This window comes from Pseudorasbora parva, chromosome 8, assembly GCF_024679245.1.
Source record: "Pseudorasbora parva isolate DD20220531a chromosome 8, ASM2467924v1, whole genome shotgun sequence".
Classification (NCBI taxonomy): Eukaryota; Metazoa; Chordata; class Actinopteri; order Cypriniformes; family Gobionidae; genus Pseudorasbora; species Pseudorasbora parva.
Window position 1 is genome coordinate 37,098,117 of NC_090179.1, and position 21,025 is coordinate 37,119,141.

Genomic DNA, 21,025 nt, shown 5'->3' on the forward strand with positions numbered 1-21,025 from the left:
ATTACTTAAAGCAGAAAGAGATACTAAAAGGATATTATAACAACTGTAGGAAGTGACACGCTGAAAGTAAAGATTGGCTGCGGAGAGGGAGGCGAGATTACGACTGTCTAGCTCTGTGTGGGTGAGTCCTGGAAAAACAGAGTGGGGCAAGATTAGGCTCCTCCCGAGAATTCCTCCACAGGTACGGTATCAACACAGGAAGAAACACAAGCACAAGAGATGCAGGGTCATAAACTTCACTGTACAGTAATAGAACCCAAATTACCTAAATTTGCATTAAAGTGACAATCTGGCAAATAGAAACTGACAGGTCTTGATTTTGACAGGTTTGGTTCGATTAAAACAAACTCTGCAATTTCTCTGTTGGTGCGATTAATTTGAAGCGTGAACTCTGGTGCACACCAAACAAGCAGACAGAAACGTCTGGAAAGGTGGGTCTCTCGGTCCACTTGCAAAAGAACTCTGGTGTGGTCAGAGGAGCTACGTTGCCCATCACAGTTTCATCCAGGTGTTGAAAATGCCATCAAATTAATTTTAGTTTATAAATACATGCAACAAACAAATTCCTGCCACTATTTTGACTCCTTTAGGGTGCGTTCACACATGAGCTTTTTTTGTGTGTGTGTCAGAACTTGGTGTATTTTCTCCCTGGGTTCAGTTCATTTAGACATATGTGAACACGGCAATCACCCTCAGAACCGCACCAAAACAATTACTCCGAGACTGCCTAAACGAGGCGGTCTCGGCCCATTTGCAAATGAACTGGAACGGTTCCCTTGAGGTATGAAAGCAATCCGACCCAACGGACCAAATCGTTTTATAATTCAAAAGGGGAAATGTTCTATATAAAAAGCAGTAGTGTCTGATTCTGTGAGCACATTATTATCACATTTTGAAACCAAAAGAGCACCTCTGTATCTTAAACTTTTGTGCGATTGCACTTAATGCGAGAATGCTGTCCTGATGAAGCCTTGATTCCTGCTTTAGCTGAATTATAATATTCAAATAGTGTTTGCGTGTCTTGACCATAGACTGTAAAAAAAATTATGGATGTATTGTCCATGACATCACCCATATCCGAATAGCCGTTCTGAAGCGTAAAGCAGAGACAAGCTGGCCGTTTCCATCTTGCCACATTATCACGTTATCTCGCAAAGGAAACTCTGACCAATAAGAGGACAGTTGTACTTGCATGCGACTTGCGTGAATACATTTTGGTACGCTTTGAAAGGTTGCCTTATGAAAGCTAACCGAACCAAGAAGAAAATGCAACATTGTAACAAATGAAGTCTGTGTTTTGGAACAAAACAAATGATCACGAGTTCTCAGTTGGTAAAAATATGTATGTTTATCATATGTATGCACATACAGTGAGTTCTGTCACAAAATATACATCATAATTTTCATAGTTACATGAGTTTTTACATAGCTACACTATGTAACTTTTCTGTCCGCTAGAGGGCGCCTTTTCAAAACAAAGGTGTAGTTTGATGACGCCAAGTTTGAGCACAGCATCTTGGGACGTGATCTTCACCTCACAGCCGGTGGACAAGAATCGGGATAAGACTCGGGCAGAAATCATGTTCATGGATGCGATTATTAATGTTACTGTAGTATGAAGCAGAGCAGGGGCGAGTGTTGAGGTAGCTGAACAAGGCCGCTGGAGCGATCGCAAGCAAGCAGCGGGACTTTTATTATGAAGGGACACAGTCGGCGGGGCCATTTCTGCTTTTCCAGTCATGAGTATGAGGTAACGCAGCTCTGTTTATCATATCAGATCAAGCGGCAACCTCCCGCGATCTCTCTTGAAGCCAATACGGAAGTAATGTAAACTGAAATTCCTCAACTGGCCACTAGGGACAGGCTCCAGAAGGGAGCAGAATCTCATTGAGCCCCATGTTAAAATTCTCAACTTTAAAGCAGAAAAAAACATGTTTACAGCCTGGTACAAATTGTGGTTTTGGCTTATAAGGCTAAATTTGATCTTCATGACAACTGTGAGGGGGTGAATTTTTTTATAACTCATTCGTTTACGTTATAAAAAGCCTTAAAGTTCTGCATAATTAAGGGTGTGGTTACAAGTGGATAGCCATTTATCTGCCGTCTATAGTCATTTCGTCACCTTGCCCATTTTCTGTTATCCGGGAGTGACACGCGATGACTTGCTCACAAGATGGCAACACCCAGCTCGCCCATACTTTAAGCTTCAGAACGGCTTATCGGAATCCTATGGGTGACGTCACGGACACTACGTCCATATGTTTTTAACAGTCTATGTATCAGATACATTGAAGTGTGTTTAAAAAAAATTATGTTAAGACGTTACTCTGTGCGTTCGCTCAGTGGCTGCTGTGACACTTGCTGCACACTGCTAAGAGTAAAGCGTGTCTGCCAAATAAAACCGGAAACCGAGGGTACCGGAGAAATGACGCAATTGGCAGGCGACTCCCTTGGACGTCCAGGGTCCTTGGTTAAAATAGCAATTTTCTCACAATTTACAAATAGTTTGGGATATTGTAAGAATTAAACTGAACAAAATATATAACACTGGCCTCGTGGTTTGGGGATATAATACTGCAAAAATCCTACATAGTGCACCTTTCAGTAATATAAACAAGGATGATTTGAGTGCAACTAACAAAAGTGAAAGTTAATTTTTTGTGTGCGCACTTTGTTTGCTATTCTGATCATTTTTTTAATTTCTTTTTCATTTTGTTCAATATATTTTTATCTTAAATTTTAAATCACACATTATTTGATCTGTGACTGCAATACATTTGGAGGGAATTTAATCCCACAATACAACCCTAACTTTCCTTAACAATTTTAAAAAAACATGCATGAGGATCAACTTTACTTTCAGATTGACTATCTTGAACATTGCCTAATACAAAATGTTCTGCAGGATGTTTACTATACTATGATATGCAGAGGACTTATTTTGGCAGCACTCGCTTAACATGTTTTTATCGGCATAGATTCTGAGGCTGGCCGGATGTCCCTCTGTTAGACTCAGACCACAACAAAGGTTCCCTGCTTAGATTTCCTCCATATAAACCCCAAGTTAAGTAGATGCTGATCTTCTAACATCAAGCCACAAGGCAAACCATGCTTGTGTCATTACAGAGCACCACACTAACATCCTCTCATTTAAAACAGGCTGAACTCACACCACAGAAGGCTCATTAATCTAAACATAGTGTTCCAAGAGCAGAAAAGAGACGGGATATTATGGGATCAGACTTCCTTCAGGCAAACTAGCTGATAAGGATTGCTCACAATAGCATTTCCTACAGAGACCTGATCAGTTTGTGCTGTTTGAAGTATTATTTTTAGATATGAATGTTCATTTTAGGCTTTATAGTTAAAGAACCCCTCTGAAAATCAAGTTTATCATGTTGATTATGTCTGTGTGGTGCTTTAAGACAAACCATAACACCATATTTTGTCTTTAAAACTGTAGTGAGTGTAGCAAAGACCATCTTAGTTTGAAACTGCCCCTCTCCTACCATCACAAATTTCTAACCAACCCCGTCAATGTGTGGGGCGAGTGCTTTTTCAATGATTTTTTTTCTAAAGATGCTGATTTTCAGAAGGCAGCTGTCTGACTCTGAGTTGGCGATCGGGAACATGGTTTGTGTAACATTAGCAAAACATTCTTAGCTGTTTGATCATGTAGTCAAGCTAAAGGCTAATCGTATCAATTACCATTATGTGTCAACTTTTAATCGAATTCTGAATGGATTGTATCTAGCAGGGGTTGGACGATAACCGGCAGACACGTCTCTATCACGGTTACAATTATGTGACGTTGCTGCGCTGTGCGGTCATGTTTGCATGCGTGTTTAAGCGCTGTGGTTTAAACAGTGGTTTAAACGGATTTTAAACCGTTAAAGCACAATTGGCAGCGAAAGAAAACTCATAGCACCACCTGAGAGACGTGCGACATGAAGCCGCTGCTCAAAAGGCATAGGAAATTAACTGATTGCTTTTTGCTGCCTAATAGGGCTTGAACGGTTAAAACCACATACCTGTGTCTCAAAGTGACCATGTATTTGCATGAGTCATTTAGGCCTTAAGTGAACATTAACAGTTGAGAAAGAACTAAGAAACTGAGAAAGAAAAACGCACAAGTATATTGGATCTGTGCAGTCAGTCTTAAAGTAACAGCATTCAAATTTACCTGCTGTCATTTTGTGGCCAAAACTAGTACTGCAATCACTATCCCTCTCCCTCTCCCAATCCCAACTGACACAAGGTTGCCAGATCCAGCAGGAGCGTTTGTAGCTGCAGCTGTGGTAACTAGAGCAGATCTGTCAGCAGAAACACTACTGACTTCGTGATTGGTAGATAGGTGGAGGGCGGAGCTTCAGGCCAAAACACAACATGTCAACATCAACATCAGTTAAGGGCTGCAACAACAACTTTTAAATGACAATATCCTCGCCAGACTACTGTTGTCAGGGATATAAGTATTTGAAATTAACATGATTTCTTAATGTCTAATGACATATCACGGCCATTTTATGATTGATTGAAATATATTTCTTCAAACAGTTCCTTTAATCAAACAACAAAAAAGAGAGACAATCTCTCACTACTCTTGACAGAATCACTTTTGTAACTTTAATAAGAATACATTTAATTTACACAGTAAAGACTATGCATTGCTTTTTTATACATTTGATTACTTTATACATTTTATGTAGTATTTCTAGTGCTTGAAATGTTTCACTTCATTTCATTTGTATCTTTGTTCTGTTGTAGTTTTTTTCTTTGCTCTGTCTTTATCACTGTTTATTTGTCTTCAGTAAGCTCAAGTAAGAGTTTTTTGGGCTAGTATTAGTTTGTGATAAGAACTATGACATTTCAGTGGTATCAAATTTTGATATCCTAAAAATCTAATTTAAAACATAAATGATTATATTGTGATATATATATCATTATTGTGAAATAAGATTTTGGTCATATCACCTAGAAATGACTAAAAAGCTGTCACTATAGTTCGGTTATATTCAATGAAGTTGCCTACATTGTACAATGAATTTCTCATTAACATTGTGTAACTTTGTACTTTGTAACACTTTGTTTAGGAGAGGAATCACGAGCGCTGAACAAAAACTCCGGCGTTTTGACCATGAGTGGATTCTGACTAAATTAAACAAACCTGATTGGTCACTGCATTCAAGAGATCAACAAACATATCTGTGAATGGCTACTTTGCTCAAGGCTGCAAAAACATATAGTAAATAAAAATATTTGATGTTCGCTAGACCGCAAATACGTGCTGGAGAGTTAACCAAATCGTCAATATGACACTACAATATCATCTGAGAATGTTCTTGCTCTCGTTGGAGGGTGCTTAGCACTGCCTGTATAATTTCGCTCTTCCTCTTTCACTTCTGAATCAGTATCTGGTTCAAACATATATGGATGAATGAATCCAATATTTACACTTGGCACTGTGTAGCGTTTACTAGTTGACCAAGTGGATCACTTGCCAAAGCTGATGTGACTGAGTGGAAGTGGCCAGGGACTAATTTGCATATTGATGGATTGTTCATAGAGTTACATTCAAGCTATTTTAAGGCATGAAGAAATTATCTTTAATGAAAAAAATATATACATATTGGTTAGGGTTTGTTCTTAAGGCATAAAAGGATTGACAGGGGGACTTTTGCAACACTCAGGGCCTATTTTGGTTAAACTAAAAATCAGATTGATCAAATAAATTCTAAAAATCAAAAAATGAACAATTAAACTCACGTTTCTGAGTCTGACCCAGAGAGCGGTCCTAAAGGAGTTCAAGAGCGCATGCGTCACATGAGTCGTGCTAATCCATGTCATTGTCCTAATTGTAAACAGGACTGAACTATGCACACTTGAATCAAACATTATGCTGCATATTGTGGACATTGTTATGAAACAAGAAATTAAGCCAATTTTAGTTGATGTCTCAAGAAATCTCTGCAAGAACGAGGTCATGCTGTTTTCAAACACTCTGAAACCCACCAGTAGGGCAGTCGGCTGCTGCTTCATTCATGTGACCTACTTTTCGTGATGGCTGTCTCTGGATGGGGAGGGCAAAGACCCCCAGAGAAGTGAAAAGAGTGCACGTCTGCACGAACAATGAGAATGCATTTCTCCATACTTCACACACTTTCAGCTTGGAGCACCCAGACACTGACTGCATAATTCAATGTGCACTTTAAAAAAGGTCACGATAAACAAGATATTGTTAATTTCTCTCTAAAGACTGAAGACACATCAAAATACACTATAGGCTAATGGCAAGAACCAAAATGCATGACCATCAAACTCAGCCCCTTGGTTTTAGTGCTGCATCTCTGAGCCACTAAAAGCTTTTACATCTGCTCGATACATGGGCATCCGTTTGGAAACACAAGACTCAAGAGGATCTCTTTGATTTTGAAACAGTCTCATACTAATGACTTAAACATCTCATAATGCACATTAATATCATTTTATGAAAAAAGTGTACATGTAATTGAACTCTTAATGGCACTTTGAAAACCATTACCTATATTATCCTATACTGAAGGTCGAGAGTACCAGGTAGAACTTTGTTCCCGTCAAGACACTAGAATGTGGACTGATAAAATTAAGGTGTGATATGTGCAAAGGTTCACTGAACTGAAAGCTGAATTTAAAAGGCCATCAGTTATCTTATTGTAAACATGACAGTTTGCATGCTCGCAATTAAATTTTCATTTTATGATTTGGATAAACACACATTAGTAGGCAGCTTCAGCCAACAAAAATTGTGCACCCTAGCAAGTAAGTATTATGGGGTAACTCAAAACGTGAAAACACTTCCAATAGCTTCACATTTCAACAGATCATTAGACAATGACCTCTCATAAAGCATGCAGATTAGCTTGATTTACTGATACATTGAATTAAAAACTAATGCAATTTCCGACTACTTTTCTCTATAGCACAGTTTGCTTTAGCTCACAGCCATATATTTGCTGCTATAGGAAGAATATTTTTTTAAAAGATGGAAATAATAAATGTTGTTACTAATACTTGTTTCAATCATTAGTAATAATCCAATAGTGACTAGTAGCCTTTTCAATCTCAGTAGTATATATTAGGTATCATTACACAAAATATGGTGTGGGATTTACTTTGAGATCATTTTCTCTCAGAAATTGCTAGTACATTTCACAAATAATTGCAAAGAGATAACAAGTAATACACTGAATTAAAAGTGACATTTTGAAGTAGAAAGACTGAAATTGTACTTTGTTAAATAAGGGTCTATATTTAAGTAATAGGGGTGCAACAATACATACCATCAGCATCATGTCACGATTCAATCCATATCACAATACTGAACTTACGATACGATATTATTGCAATACACCAAAGCATATGTTAAAAGGTTAATAAAAAATGTACTGTTGATTAAAATGCTAAACTTGGTAATACATTGGGGGTGAAATTACTAGGCTTGGACTTGGTGCTGGTAACCCAATGCAGAGGACAAAGGTGACACCATAATACAAATATTCATGATTCTGAAGCTGAAAATACAGAATTATTCTAGACGATATAATAATGTAGGCCACTCTTTACTGGAAAATAAGACATTTGGTATTATCAGGACCCATTATATAGCAGTTTAATGTAGGTAGTACTGACAGTAAAACTCTGTAAAGTTGAACTTTTCCCCTCACATAACTATTAAAAATTAATATTGTCACTATCCACGATACACATTGTTGCATTTTTGTATTGAGATATATTGTATTGCAATATATTGGTATATTTTTACAACCCAATTAAGAAGTCACAACTAGGAAATTCCTTCCATAATTGCAAGAAAGAAATTTTTATTTAACTTAATTAGGTCAAGATCTGTAAGTGGGATTTCAATTCAATTTCGACTAGTTTGTTGCTGGTACAACTGATTTCACTGACTGAATATACTATTCAGCTGAATATTGAGTATATTACAATATATTTTATATAGCCTATTATTAGGCCAATAATTAATTTGGTAAAATGTAAAATATTACTATTAAGAACCACCAAATATAACTACTGAGATAAGACATGCTAATTCTAAAATAGCTAGCTTTACTACTAATAGAAAATGAATAGTAGCCTACTGGAAAAATGACTATTCAGTTTTGGAATAGATAGGCCACATTATCGGAATACTAGTATTAGAAGTACTAATACTAGTATTAATTATAAAAGTAGGCTACTAGTAAACAAACAACTAAAAAAAATCTAGTTAGTTAAGGAATAATTGTAAAAAAAAAAGGGTTGCAAACTCGTTGGCACTGCATTGACTGCATGAAAAAACTTGTCCCGCGGTTGTTACAGTTCCTTACCTGACTTCGCTCGAAGTTTTCCTTTTCAAGTTCCAAACTGTTGGCACCGCCAGGGCGACGGCTGAGCACTTTGGGAATCGGGTTGGGGACTTGCTGCATGGAACTCTTGACGCGGTCCATTCTGGAAAGAAAATCCAAACAGCGCGGGCGACGGAGACTTTTTAAATCAACATAAATAGAGTGCAATAAAAGAGATTTAATCTAGAAATGAGCACGAAAAATCCAAGCCCTCGTCGTTATCACAAAAGGTCATTTTCTGAGTCCACCGCCCATGAATATCATTCCAGTGCTATCCGCTGTCTACTTCGGGAGCGTGCAAAACATGCGTCTCTGCGCACAACCACAGATCTGTAAGCGAAACACACAGTGTCAGTTCGCCCGATATACTATACAAATCGAGTCAACTAAAAGCAGCGCCTGTCAAAGGCTCCTCCCAGCGCTTCCACACACTGACTGGAGGAAAATCATTAGCTCCCGCCCTTTGCCCAAAACAGTTATCTGCCCTGCATCCCAGTGTGCATACTATGCACCCTGTCCCTGTCTACCCTAAATAGTTTTGAATATTAGCCTACTAATGTCACATACTATGGCAAGCCGTTTTAACATTTCATCTTTAAAGCGTACTAGTATCTATTGTCATGCTACTTGTAGAATGCAAATTGAGATGCAGGCCTGGATTAACATTGTTTTAGAACCATGAATATCACATGAATATTTCTCAGATTTATTGTTTTGATTTTTATCAACCATTAAAAAGCATATTTTTGGTATAACAGTTAAACAATCACGTACGAAACGAAAAAATCTAATAAAAATTCATATTTAAGCACAGTAAAAAATACAATGACTCTGAACCATATAAATTGATACAAGTTACAAATAATAGACTACTGATGTTTATCACTTATATTTATCAAATACTTTTGAATGAATGCAGGAAATGGGTCAAATATGTTGATGCTACAAAAAGATTCATATTTTATACTTAATGCCAAAATATGATAACTTAAAAATACAACATAAATATTATTATTATGTTATTATTTAATGCATTTAATACATTCGTTCTTTCTTTTAAAAAAATAATTTAGTGCACTAATAAAAATGTTCTGTGGTGAAGTAAAATACAGAAGAAAAAAAACTATTTTAGTTCAAGAATTTTAAAAACAAAGTCAAGTTTATATAAGTGCTCAATTTAAGATTGTATTAAATTGTAAATATCAACATTATACAACTATAACACTTTCTGAAACTTGTGTTTTCATCATACAATGGGGGATGAATAATTAATAAGGTTGCATTTGTTTGCCAGCTGCATGTATTATCATTGCTTTTGTTGTTAAGTTTAGTAACTTAACAACAACATCTGGAGTTAATTTTCTTCTCAAAATTTGATTCTACTCAAATTGTCAGATCCAGTGAATGTTACTGTTATCGTGTAGTACCAAGTATTGAGGTATCTGTATTTGGATGGGTACAATCACTTATGTTGATATGTTGTACACTATCTACTGCATTATTTACTTAGATGTTCTGAGTAAACTTACAGTTTAAAAGCATTTCTTAATTCAGTGTTGGTGTCCTTAACAGAGTATTGCAAAGTAACTTGAGTAGAAATGACTCAAAAACTTTAACTGGCCAAGTTAAAGGTACTTTTTTGTGTGTGTGTGAATTTTACTTAACTATTAACTTAACTTAACTATTGGGATATTTCACCCAAAAATTTAAATGATCCCATAATTTTCCCACACTCAAGCCCTCCTAGAAGGATTACAATCTGTATACAATCTTCTTTCAGACTAATACAATCGGAGTTATATTATATTAAATTATACTAAATTTCCTGGCTAATCCAAGATTATAATGGCAGTAAATGGCTGCCGAAAATTTGAAGCCCTCAAAAGTGGATCCATCCATTATCGTAAGTTGAACACAGAAGGCAGTCTGGTGAAAGCTAGATATTTTACTTTATAACATGTTAAATATGGATATTTTTCTTACACAAACCTTTATTAACCCCCGGAGCCTTTTATAATGGATACAATTTTTTTAGGCTATACATTTTGGGCCATGCTTGGATTAGGACATTTTCTAATATAACCTCAATTGTATTCATCTGAAAGAAGAAAGTCATATACACCTAGGATGGCTTCAGGGTGAGTAAATCATGAGGTCATTTTCATTTTTGGGTGAACTATCCCTCTGATTCCATATGTGAAATTAACTTAAAAAATCTGGTGCAAAAACTTAAAAAATTAAGTAAATTGTTTTTTAGTGTTTATTTGTTTAATTTTTTTTTTTTGATCTACAGATGTACAAGTCCTTTTCAAACTTAGTTATTTATGTATATGCATATTTTAGAGAACTGAAACAGAGTTAACCTCAACCATAAAAATAAACCCTTCAATCTGACGCTCTCCTAAGTGAGGCCCATATCTACTATCTTTAACTTGTTTTTGTTCCATTTCAAAGTTAAAGCTACACTGTGTAACTTTTTTAGTTTATTCTTAGCTAAAAACACTTAGTTCTTTCAAAAATACATGTGCTCATTAATGTATATTTACTTCTTTCAAGTAATAAAGTATTCTCATAAGTTTATAATATGCCATTGAAAATGTGAGGGGATTGAATGCTGGTCGCCATGTTGCCCCTCCATCTTGAAAGTACATTAGCCAAAGAGGGACATACCCGTAAATTCAAGCTTCGCCTTTCGCGTTTTAGCACTCGATGGCACTGATGGATGAGGTCGAACTGGAAGCCATGTTAATCTTGGAGTAAATCGGCCACCGTAGGAGTTAAAACGAAATTGGAATTGAGAGGAACAGAAACTTGATGGTCATATACCTTTTCACCGCTAGATGGGGGAAAATATCACACAGTGTAGCTTCTGTTGGCAATTAACTATATTTTACTGTAAGACAGTTATAGAGTATGTTACTGTAACATACAAATATAAATTAACATACAACATTTAAAGTTGCATTGTGGGAAATATCCCTCTGGCACCACTAAAATACAGTATTTTTAATTTACTGTAAATCAAAACAAACAGAATTTTTACTGTAAGTTAGTTTACAGTAAGTTACTGGTAACCAGCCGCCAGTAAGTTACTGTAATTTCTACAGGAAATGTTTAACAGTCCAGATTGTATGGTCAGCATATGATGTAGTAGCCATAGGCAGATGCTAGATTTGCCTGTCTGACTTGCGTTATTTTATTTGTATTCTCTTTGTATTTTGCTGCACCAATGAATCTCATTATTCCTTTATCAACAAATATCACTGCCAAACTTTTAGGAGTGGCACCTGCAATCACTAACTGTGTCCTATCTCTATGGGCAGAGGCCAGATTCAATTTCCCTGCAAAGCAAATTCTATCAGAAGGCCGAGTCAGAGTTTTGTTTCAATGATTCAGTGGAATGACGGTGTGAACTGTGAAGTCATTTTGCTCTGTGACCTGCATGAGTGATCATTATCTTCTCTGCTGTCAGTAGAAGATGCCAACCGCAGTCTACACCACTATATATGTCAGCAGAGGAACCTTGAAAACCGACTATATGATTGCTTAACTTAAATATATGTGAAGGGGGAAAATATGTTTCCTTTCAATACCATGCAATACATGTGCAGGCTTTGAGTACACTGTCCTATAGTGCTATTGTCCCACTTAGTGCAATGGGTCTTGTGTCTTATCCTGACACTATCTGACGTCTGACACTTTGAGTGTGTGTTGTTCTGCAATATTCAAAATAGATTAATATGTGGAAACAAGCCCGACACTACTGACCTATATTAGTCGGACATCCTTTTTAAAACCAACCACATCATAATGAAAAATGTCAGTAACTGCAACAGTTGTAGGAGTAGAAATGAAACACTGTAAATAAAGATATTTTATAATATAAGCCTGATATAACAACATACTGAACTCCTTGGCCATAACTAAATGCTAACCTTCAGTTTCACCTTTGTTGGTATTGATTTTATTTACAGTATTTGTGTTGCTGGTATATTTGTATTTATTTTTATTTGCAAATGTATTCAGTTATTCATCTTTTCTTTCTTTCAGTCAGTCACTGTCCTTGTCACTGTCCTTGTGTTTCTCCAATAACTGAAATATCATATTTTGTGTCATATGGCTATATTATAAAATAGATCCTAAATGTGTCGGTCTGCCATCCAGTATAAACAATTTGACAGGATTGTTTTGATGAATGAGGTCTAATGGTGGTTCAGTGTTTCTTGTTTACCTTTCCAAGCCACTATATGATTATGGGACATGGGGTTGTTTGGTTGGCGCAGGGTTAATTACTGGTTCACTGGATGCTGTTACAAAAATATATCACCTAAATGTTTGCCCCCACTATTAAAGCCTGTCAAGGTTCATAAACTAATCATAGCCTATCATAAAAAAATATAGGTTATAAATAAAAAATATTGGGTTGGTTGGTTGGCACAATTTAAATATATAACATTAGTCATATATGATCAGGGGAAAAGCTTTCATCTGTTCCTAGTTATCTATTAATGTTTGTTTCTGCCTGAGATATTCATCAAAGAATAAACATTGTGGCTAGCTAGCTGGATGCATAAAGAAAAGCGGCTAAAGAAAAGTTCTCAATTCTTTTAATTTAGCTACATCTAGTGGTTATACAACGCTACAACACACACATGATAGACATATAAATATATATATATATATATATATATATATATATATATATATATATGTATTTCATTTTTAAAAAGGTCTAATTCAAGAGAAAAAAATATGAATCCTATTAACTATAATTCTGTCGAATTTTCTTTCCAAATAAAATGAAAATATAGCAACATGTGTGTGTTTATAATTGAAATAGAAAATTGCCCCACTGACTCTTTTGAGTCGGTTCTTTTAAGTGAATAGATTCACAAAAGGTGTTTGAACGGTTTGTTTATGAATCACTTTGAACCGTTCCGAGTGGTGCACATTAAATCCTGAATTTTTTGTATATTTAACGCTAAATTTGAGTATAATTTAAAGGTTTACTTATTCATGCTTGGAATTCACTTAATGACTTTATTGCACATTTTTTTCAGAAAGTGTTAAAATTACTAATGCATTAAAAGCCTATTTTTAAATATTTGCAGCGTAGCTGCTGTTTCGTATTGCTTTAACAAATGAAAATAAAGGTTTTGGTTTGATATCTCTATTTTCTGTGGTAATGTTAGAGGTTTATGGCACGAGTATAGGCAGCACCAAAACGCGCTTTTCATTTGTACAAAATTCATTCATAAAGAGTCGCTCGCTACTGTATATACTGTATGTGTTTGACTATGTACTGGAAACAATATTGACGTAAAGTACTGATACTTTTCCTTACTGATAATCCTCATTTATTGATCAAAATATTATTGGTTCAGTACAGAATTTAGACTAATGTAAACGTAATAAAAAAAAATTATGAACATGCAGTCTAACCCTATCTCTTGTAAATTTAGTTTTTGTATTTGTGTAGAGAGTCAGTATGGCATTGGTCCAATATAAGTTCATTTCGATCAGTTGTGCTGAAACCATGTGAAGTTTAAATGAAAACCACTGGTTGGACTGGTTACTTGTACGTTATTTATTTTAATTGCCTTGAAAACAAATGCATTCAACATTGGACAATTGTTTCCTTTTTAATTCATTAAAATGCAGTTAAATGGTATAGCACTTTAAAACACTATATTGTGTGAGATTATGTAATTCAAAGTTTATTGTACAAAGTATAGCTAATAACAATGTATATTCTTATTGGTCACAAAGTGTGTAATTTTTAATATTTGGAATAAGCCAAAGGTACTGAGCATTCAGTATATCATTACCTGTAAAATAATATATTCCTAATATATTGCTTGTGTGTTCTGAAGACATTTGTAATTCCTTTGTAATCTACTTAAAACAGAAATAAATTATACTTATAATAGAAGTAAAGTATACTTAATACCAGTAAGGTGGTTAAGTGATGCCAGTAACGTGTTACTTAGTAACGCGTTACTCTAATCTGACTACTTTTTTCCAGTAACACGCTATTTCCAAACCAGTAATCAGATTAAAGTAATTTATCCAAGTCACTGTGAGTTACTATTTTAGTCATTTTCCTTATAAACAATAAAAATGTGGAGTGCAGTAAGTGATGAGACAAGAGACGGAGATGCGTCGAGTCAGCTTTACTAACACTTCAACATAATTTTCCAACTGTACAGCGAGCAATGTAAACAACTCTCACACAACGTGAAACCGGAACTTCTCTCCCGGAAAAACCCGCTCCCTTAAAGGGGCCGCGTCTGGGTGAATGTCTCATACCGTCTAACTTGTAGGTCACCACACAGGCCCCCCCAGAATTCACCCCCTATAACACGCCCAGCCCGAACAGGTACCCCAAACCGAACAGTCCCGCTCCTCACAGTCCCTAAGAGTCAACGTATAGGGGGGCGGACCACGCGGCCATACCGGCTGCGCTTAACAGGAGGGGGGCAAAGGGCCAGGGGCGGGGCAGGGACAGTGCTAGGGGCATGAGCAGGTGCCGAGGCTGCCGCCGGCGGGCGTCCTCTCCTTGGGGGTTGGCCCAGCTGAATGGGTTCACCAATATCCAGATGAGCAGGTTTGAGACGGTCTATAGCCACCCGCTCAGGCCTACCTCCCATATCCACAACAAAGTTCTTAGACCCTCCGGCCAGGACACGGAAAGGCCCATCGTAGGGGGGCTGCAATGGTGTGCGATGGCCGTCATGGCGGATAAAAACATACTTGGCTGATGGTAAGTCCTTAGGCACGTAGGGCTGGGGGAGGCCATGGTGAGACGTTGGAATAGGGACAAAGGCATCTGCAATTTTCCGGGACACGGCACGATGGGAGGCCCCCGACCACGGGCCCGTGGCATCTGGAAGGAACTCCCCTGGAACGCGCAGGGGCTGGCCATACACCAGCTCGGCCGAAGAGGCCTGAAGATCTTCCTTAGGGGCGGAGCGAAGGCCCAGCATGACCCACGGAAGACGGTCAGCCCAGTTGTTGTCCGTAAGGCTGGCCCTGAGCGCAGCCTTCATGTCCCGATGAAAGCGCTCACAAAGTCCATTGCTTTGTGGGTTGTAGGCTGTGGTACGGTGGACCTTCACCCCCAGGACCTCGGCGAGCGCCGTCCAAAGCTCTGATGTAAACTGCGGACCTCTGTCCGAGGAGAGGTCTGACGGTGTGCCGAAACGGGCCACCCAAGACATAATGAACGCCCGGGCTACTTCAGCTGACGTAATGGAGGACAGGGGACACACTTCTGGCCACCTCGTGGTCCTGTCGACCATAGTGAGGAGGTAAGTATAACCACGGGAGGGGGGAAGCGGGCCCACCAGGTCCACATTCACATGATCAAAACGTCTCTCCGGCACTTTGAAGGGTGCCAAAGGGGCCTTGGTATGACGAGTCACCTTTGCGCGCTGGCATGCAACACAGGCAGCAGCCCAGGCCCTAACGTCCCTCCGTAGGCCTGGCCATACGAACTTGGCCCCCACCAGCTTGGTGGAGGCCTTCCCCCCGGGGTGGGAAAGGCTGTGGATGGCGTCAAAAACCTTTCGCCTCCAGCTAGCAGGAACCATGGGGCGCGGTTGGCCCGTGGAGACGTCACAGAGGAGTGTAGCGTTGGCCGTGTCAAACGCCACATCTTCCATGAGCAGCGCCGTAGGGGCTGTTCTGTAGGCTTGCACCTCAGAGTCCGCAGCCTGCTCCTCAGCCATGGCTGCGTAGTCAAGGCCCAAGTGGACAGACCCAGTGATCGCCCGGGAGAGGCAGTCTGCGACGAAATTGTCTTTGCCAGCCACATGCTGTATGTCAGTAGTGTATTCGGAGATGGCAGAGAGCTGGCGCTGCTGTCGACCAGACCATGGCTCCGAAGACTTGGCCATGGCGAACGTCAGCGGCTTGTGGTCAACGAAAGCCGTGAACTGCCGGCCCTCCAACAGGAAACGGAAATGCCGAGTAGCGAGGAAAATACCAAGGAGTTCCCTGTCGAAGGTGCTGTACTTCCTCTCATTGTCACGGAGCTTCCTGCTGAAAAAGGCTAGCGGCTGCCAGGCTCCGCCCACCCACTGTTCACACACAGCCCCCACGGCATAATCAGAGGCATCCGTGGTAAGAGCAATGGGGGTGGTTGGAGACGGGTGCGCCAGCAGAGCAGCGTTGGCCAGTGCAGTTTTGGCAGCATGAAAAGACTCTGTCATCTCTGGGGACCAATCCAACACGTCTGCCGGTTTTCCACCCCGCAAGGCGTCGTACAAGGGTCGCATGAGTTGGGCTGCATGGGGGAGGAAACGGTTGTAGAAGTTCACCATGCCCAGAAACTCCTGCAGGGACTTTACAGTGCGCGGGCATGGGAAACTGGCTACGGCGTCCACCTTAGCTGGGAGGGGAACGGCCCCCTGTGGGGTGACATGGTGGCCGAGGAAAGTAATGGATGACCGGCCAAACTCGCACTTGGCCGGGTTGATGATGAGACCATGCTCACTGAGTCGGCCGAACAACTGCCTGAGATGCAACAGGTGGTCGTCTGCGGACGCGCTGGCCACAAGAATGTCATCCAAATAAACAAACAGGAAAGGCATGTCCCGCAGCACAGAGTCCATCAGGCGCTGAAACGTCTGCGCTGCCCCCTTGAGGCCGAAAGGCATCCGTAGAAACTCGAAAAGGCCAAAGGGCGTGATGACTGCTGTCTTGGGGACATCCTGCGGGTGGACTGGCACCTGGTGGTAACCACGAACCAGGTCCACCTTTGAAAAGATGGTGGCGCCGGCCAGGTGGGAGAAGTCCTGTATGTGCAGCACAGGGTACCGATCGGGGGTGGTGGCGTTGTTCAGGCGACGGAAATCACCACAGGGACGCCAACTGCCATCAGCTTTGGTCACCATGTGCAGGGGGGAAGCCCACGGGCTGTTGGAGCGTCGCACAATGCCGAGGTGCTCCATAGTGGCGAACTCCTCCCTGGCGATCGCGAGCTTGGCAGAGTCAAGGCGTCGGGGCCGTGCGTAGACTGGGGGGCCCACCGTGGTGATGTAGTGCTCCACGCCGTGCTTAGCCACAGCCGATGAGAATGTGGGCGTGGTGATGTCTGGGAACTCAGCCAGTAGGCGTTGATACAGGTCTCTGGTGGCCAGCGTATTCGACAGACAAAGTGCCCCCGGCCCTCCCAGCGTGCAGGGGTATGAAGCAAAAGAAAGTGCGTCGATAAGGCGGCAGTTTGTAACATCCACCAACAGTCTGTAAGCGCAGAGGAAATCTGCCCCCAGGAGAGACGTAGACACAGCGGCCATGACGAAATCCCAGCCGAAACGCCCCCCGCCGAAACATACTTCCACATACCTCGTGCCATAAGTACGAATGGGTGTGCCGTTAGCGGCATCCATCGGGGGGCCATGCCCGCCAGCCATAGTATCCACAATTTTCGCCGGCAGGATGCTGCGCTGAGCCCCAGAATCAACCAGCAGCCGCCGGCCAGACAAGGCGTCAGTGATGAATAACAGCTTGCAGTCACGGCCAGCACCCATAGCTGCTAATGAGCGCCGGCCCTGGCTTTTCCCTGGGCTCCAAAACTGCAAGGCTGATGACACTGTTTGGCCTTGGCCCCAAACCTGGAATGGTAATAACACCAGCCGTCCTCACGCTGTCGGCGGGCTGTCACAGCAGCTGCCGTGCCATGGTCGTCCCCCGGGGGCGGACATGGGGCAGACGTGTGATGAGGGGGCAACAGCGCATGCACAAACTGCTGCCGGTTGGCAAGGAAAATCCTGTCTGCTTCCACAGCCAGCGCCCGGTAGTCCCTGGAGGAAAGGAGGGAAGAACTGGCCAGTGCGGTGCGCACGGGTGCTGGAAGCTGCCGCAGGAAAATGTGGGCGAAGAGGAATGACGGATCCGCTGCTCCCAACACCGTCAGCATCCTCTCCATTAACTCTGACGGTTTGCTATCGCCAAGGCCATTCAGGGACAGCAGGCGGTCTGCTTTCTCCAGCTCTGACAGCTCAAAGAGGCGCAACAGGAATGCTTTAAGTGCATCGTATTTGCCGTCAGCCGGAGGAGCCTCTAATAGTGCCATAGCCCTGGCTGTCGTCGAGGCATCCAAAGCTGTTACCACATGGAAATACTTCGTAACGTCCTGCGTTATTCCTCTTAACTGGAACTGGGCCTCGATGTGTTGAAACCATGGCCGTGGATTGTTCTGCCAAAAGTCCGGCAATTTGATGGTGGCCGCGTAGATCGCGCCGACATTAGCTGCGCCGACATTAGCCGCGCCGATAGCAGCGGCGGGCGCCGCAACGGCATCATTTTCACCACCGCCGTCGTGTAACATAATCCAACCTTATTCAACTCGCGTCGGGGTCACCAATGTGGAGTGCAGTAAGTGATGAGACAAGAGACGGAGATGCGTCGAGTCAGCTTTACTAACACTTCAACATAATTTTCCAACTGTACAGCGAGCAATGTAAACAACTCTCACACAACGTGAAACCGGAACTTCTCTCCCGGAAAAACCCGCTCCCTTAAAGGGGCCGCGTCTGGGTGAATGTCTCATACCGTCTAACTTGTAGGTCACCACAAAAATATATATTTTTGCTTTCTTCTTCCGTCTCGGGGAGAGTATTTTTTCAGGATATATTTTTTAATTTCAACTTAAAATGTCAGGAGATACATTGTTGACGTTACTGTAAAAAATGCACTTCCAAAAAAGTGAGTGTTGGTAAAAACGGTTGTCATTTCTATTTTGAGGCGGTGGCGGTGTTGTCCGCAACTGCTGAATGTAACTAATAAAATAACTTGTAATATTACTTAGTTACTTTTAAAATCTAGTAATCTGTAAAGTAACTAAGTTACTTTTTAAAGGAGTAATCAGTAATCAGATTACTTTTTCAAAGTAACTGTGGCAACACTGTAGCCTGACGTGGTCATACTCAATTCTAGTCAGAATATGAGTCTGAAACTGCTCCATTGGGCTGTGATTATGGGGCGTGTTTCAACCGAACCAGGAAAGACCTCAGTTGGATAGACCTACAACCAATCAGAGCAACGAAGCGACGCATTGTCAAATGTCAACAGACAGAGCGCAACTGCACTGTGTTGCCAAGTCCGCTTTTTTTCCCACAGGGGTTGTTTTCTATGTCCGCGGGTTGAAGCGACTATGTGATATATAGACCCATGAGTGAGAATTTTAGCAGGCAACCTTGCCAAAATAACACACATTTTACCACCGGAGAACCCCCAAGAAGCTCTTGTTTAGGGCTAGTAGTTGGCGGGTTTTGTTGTAAAAACTTGGCAACCCTGTCTGCACGCGCACTGAAATCAGGCTGGAATACACGATCTTTGCCGGTGTTGTAAAAAAATAAATTAATTTAATGATACACAGAGTACTTACCCAACATGATCATCCTTTCTGAGAGAAATTGTGAAGGTGAATACAAACAAGCTCTCCGTTTAGGATTCGAAAAAATATAATCCAAGCCCCTATGATGACGTGATGATTGCGTTACTGTTGATCATCTGTCCATCATCGCCTAAAGCCCGGCCTGATGATTTCATTGGTCCGAACTGCCTGACCTAAAAAAATTGTGGGCGGGGCTAAGTTCAGCTGGCATACAGGCTAACTGCCACCCGGTGGCTTTATGAAAACGGAGCACGGAGGGCAATATGCATTTAAAGGTATAGATTACCAAAAAATGAAATTTTGATGTTTATCTGCTTACCCACAGGGCATCCAAGATGTAGGTGTGTTTGTTTCTTCAGTAGAACACAAATGAAGATTTCTAACTCCAACCATTGCTCGTATAATGCATGTCAATGGGGTGCTTTCTATGAGAGTCACTAAGATAGTAAAAAACACACAGACATACGAATCCATATTAAACACAGCAGCTCATGGCAACACACTGATGTTTTAAGACACTGATGTTTTTTTTGTGAGAAACCGAACAGTATTTATATAATTTTGTACCTCAAATACAACACTATGTATAAAAGCTGTGCCTGCGCCATCACTTCCGGCAAGACTGAAGTCTTGCTAGCATGTTTTAGAATGTTTCATGTTTTGTACTCAATTGCATATTTTAGTATGTTGCTAGTAGTGCACCACAGTGTTAAACATGTCACTTTCTGTTGCCAGCAGGTGGCGCTATGAGTAACTGAATATCGGCATATAGATGTGTTCAGGTCAGGACCAAGCGGCAACCCCCACGGTTTCTCTTTGAATTCATCGACTGTCCGCTATAGACAGGCTCCAGAAGGGAGCAGAATCTTTTTTTATTCAGAAGGGGGTGAATTTTTTTATAACTCATCCTTTTAATTTATATTAAGCCTTAAAGGTCTGCATAATTAGGGGCGTGGCCACTTGAGTGACACGTGGATTGACACTATGGTCGCTAGGCAGGCATGGTTTCAGCAACCAGGCAACCTCAGCTCCATCCATGTCACGGCTCTTTGCCCATTTTAAGTTATTCAAGAGTGACACGTCATGGCGCGCAGCCAAGATGGCAACAGAGGGGTCCCTAAGTATTTGAAGTATACTTGGTCTGTTTCTTTTGATTGATTAGTCTACTTCAGACATAGGAAGGCCTACTGTTTTATAAACTTGAACTGTTTGAAAATATTGATTTATAAAGAAAACAGAT

The 21,025-nt window shown here is 40.8% G+C and overlaps 1 protein-coding gene across 1 annotated transcript in view; it reads right to left on the reverse strand.

Annotated features, from left to right (window-relative positions):
* The window catches only part of hip1 (huntingtin interacting protein 1), a 45,430-nt gene extending 36,706 nt beyond the window's left edge, over positions 1–8,724 (reverse strand). Inside the window, 1 exon segment of the mRNA XM_067451110.1 lies at positions 8,367–8,724. Coding sequence (XP_067307211.1) covers positions 8,367–8,486 — 120 coding nt within the window. The 5' untranslated portion in view covers positions 8,487–8,724.
* Positions 8,725–21,025: the final 12,301 nt, after the last annotated feature.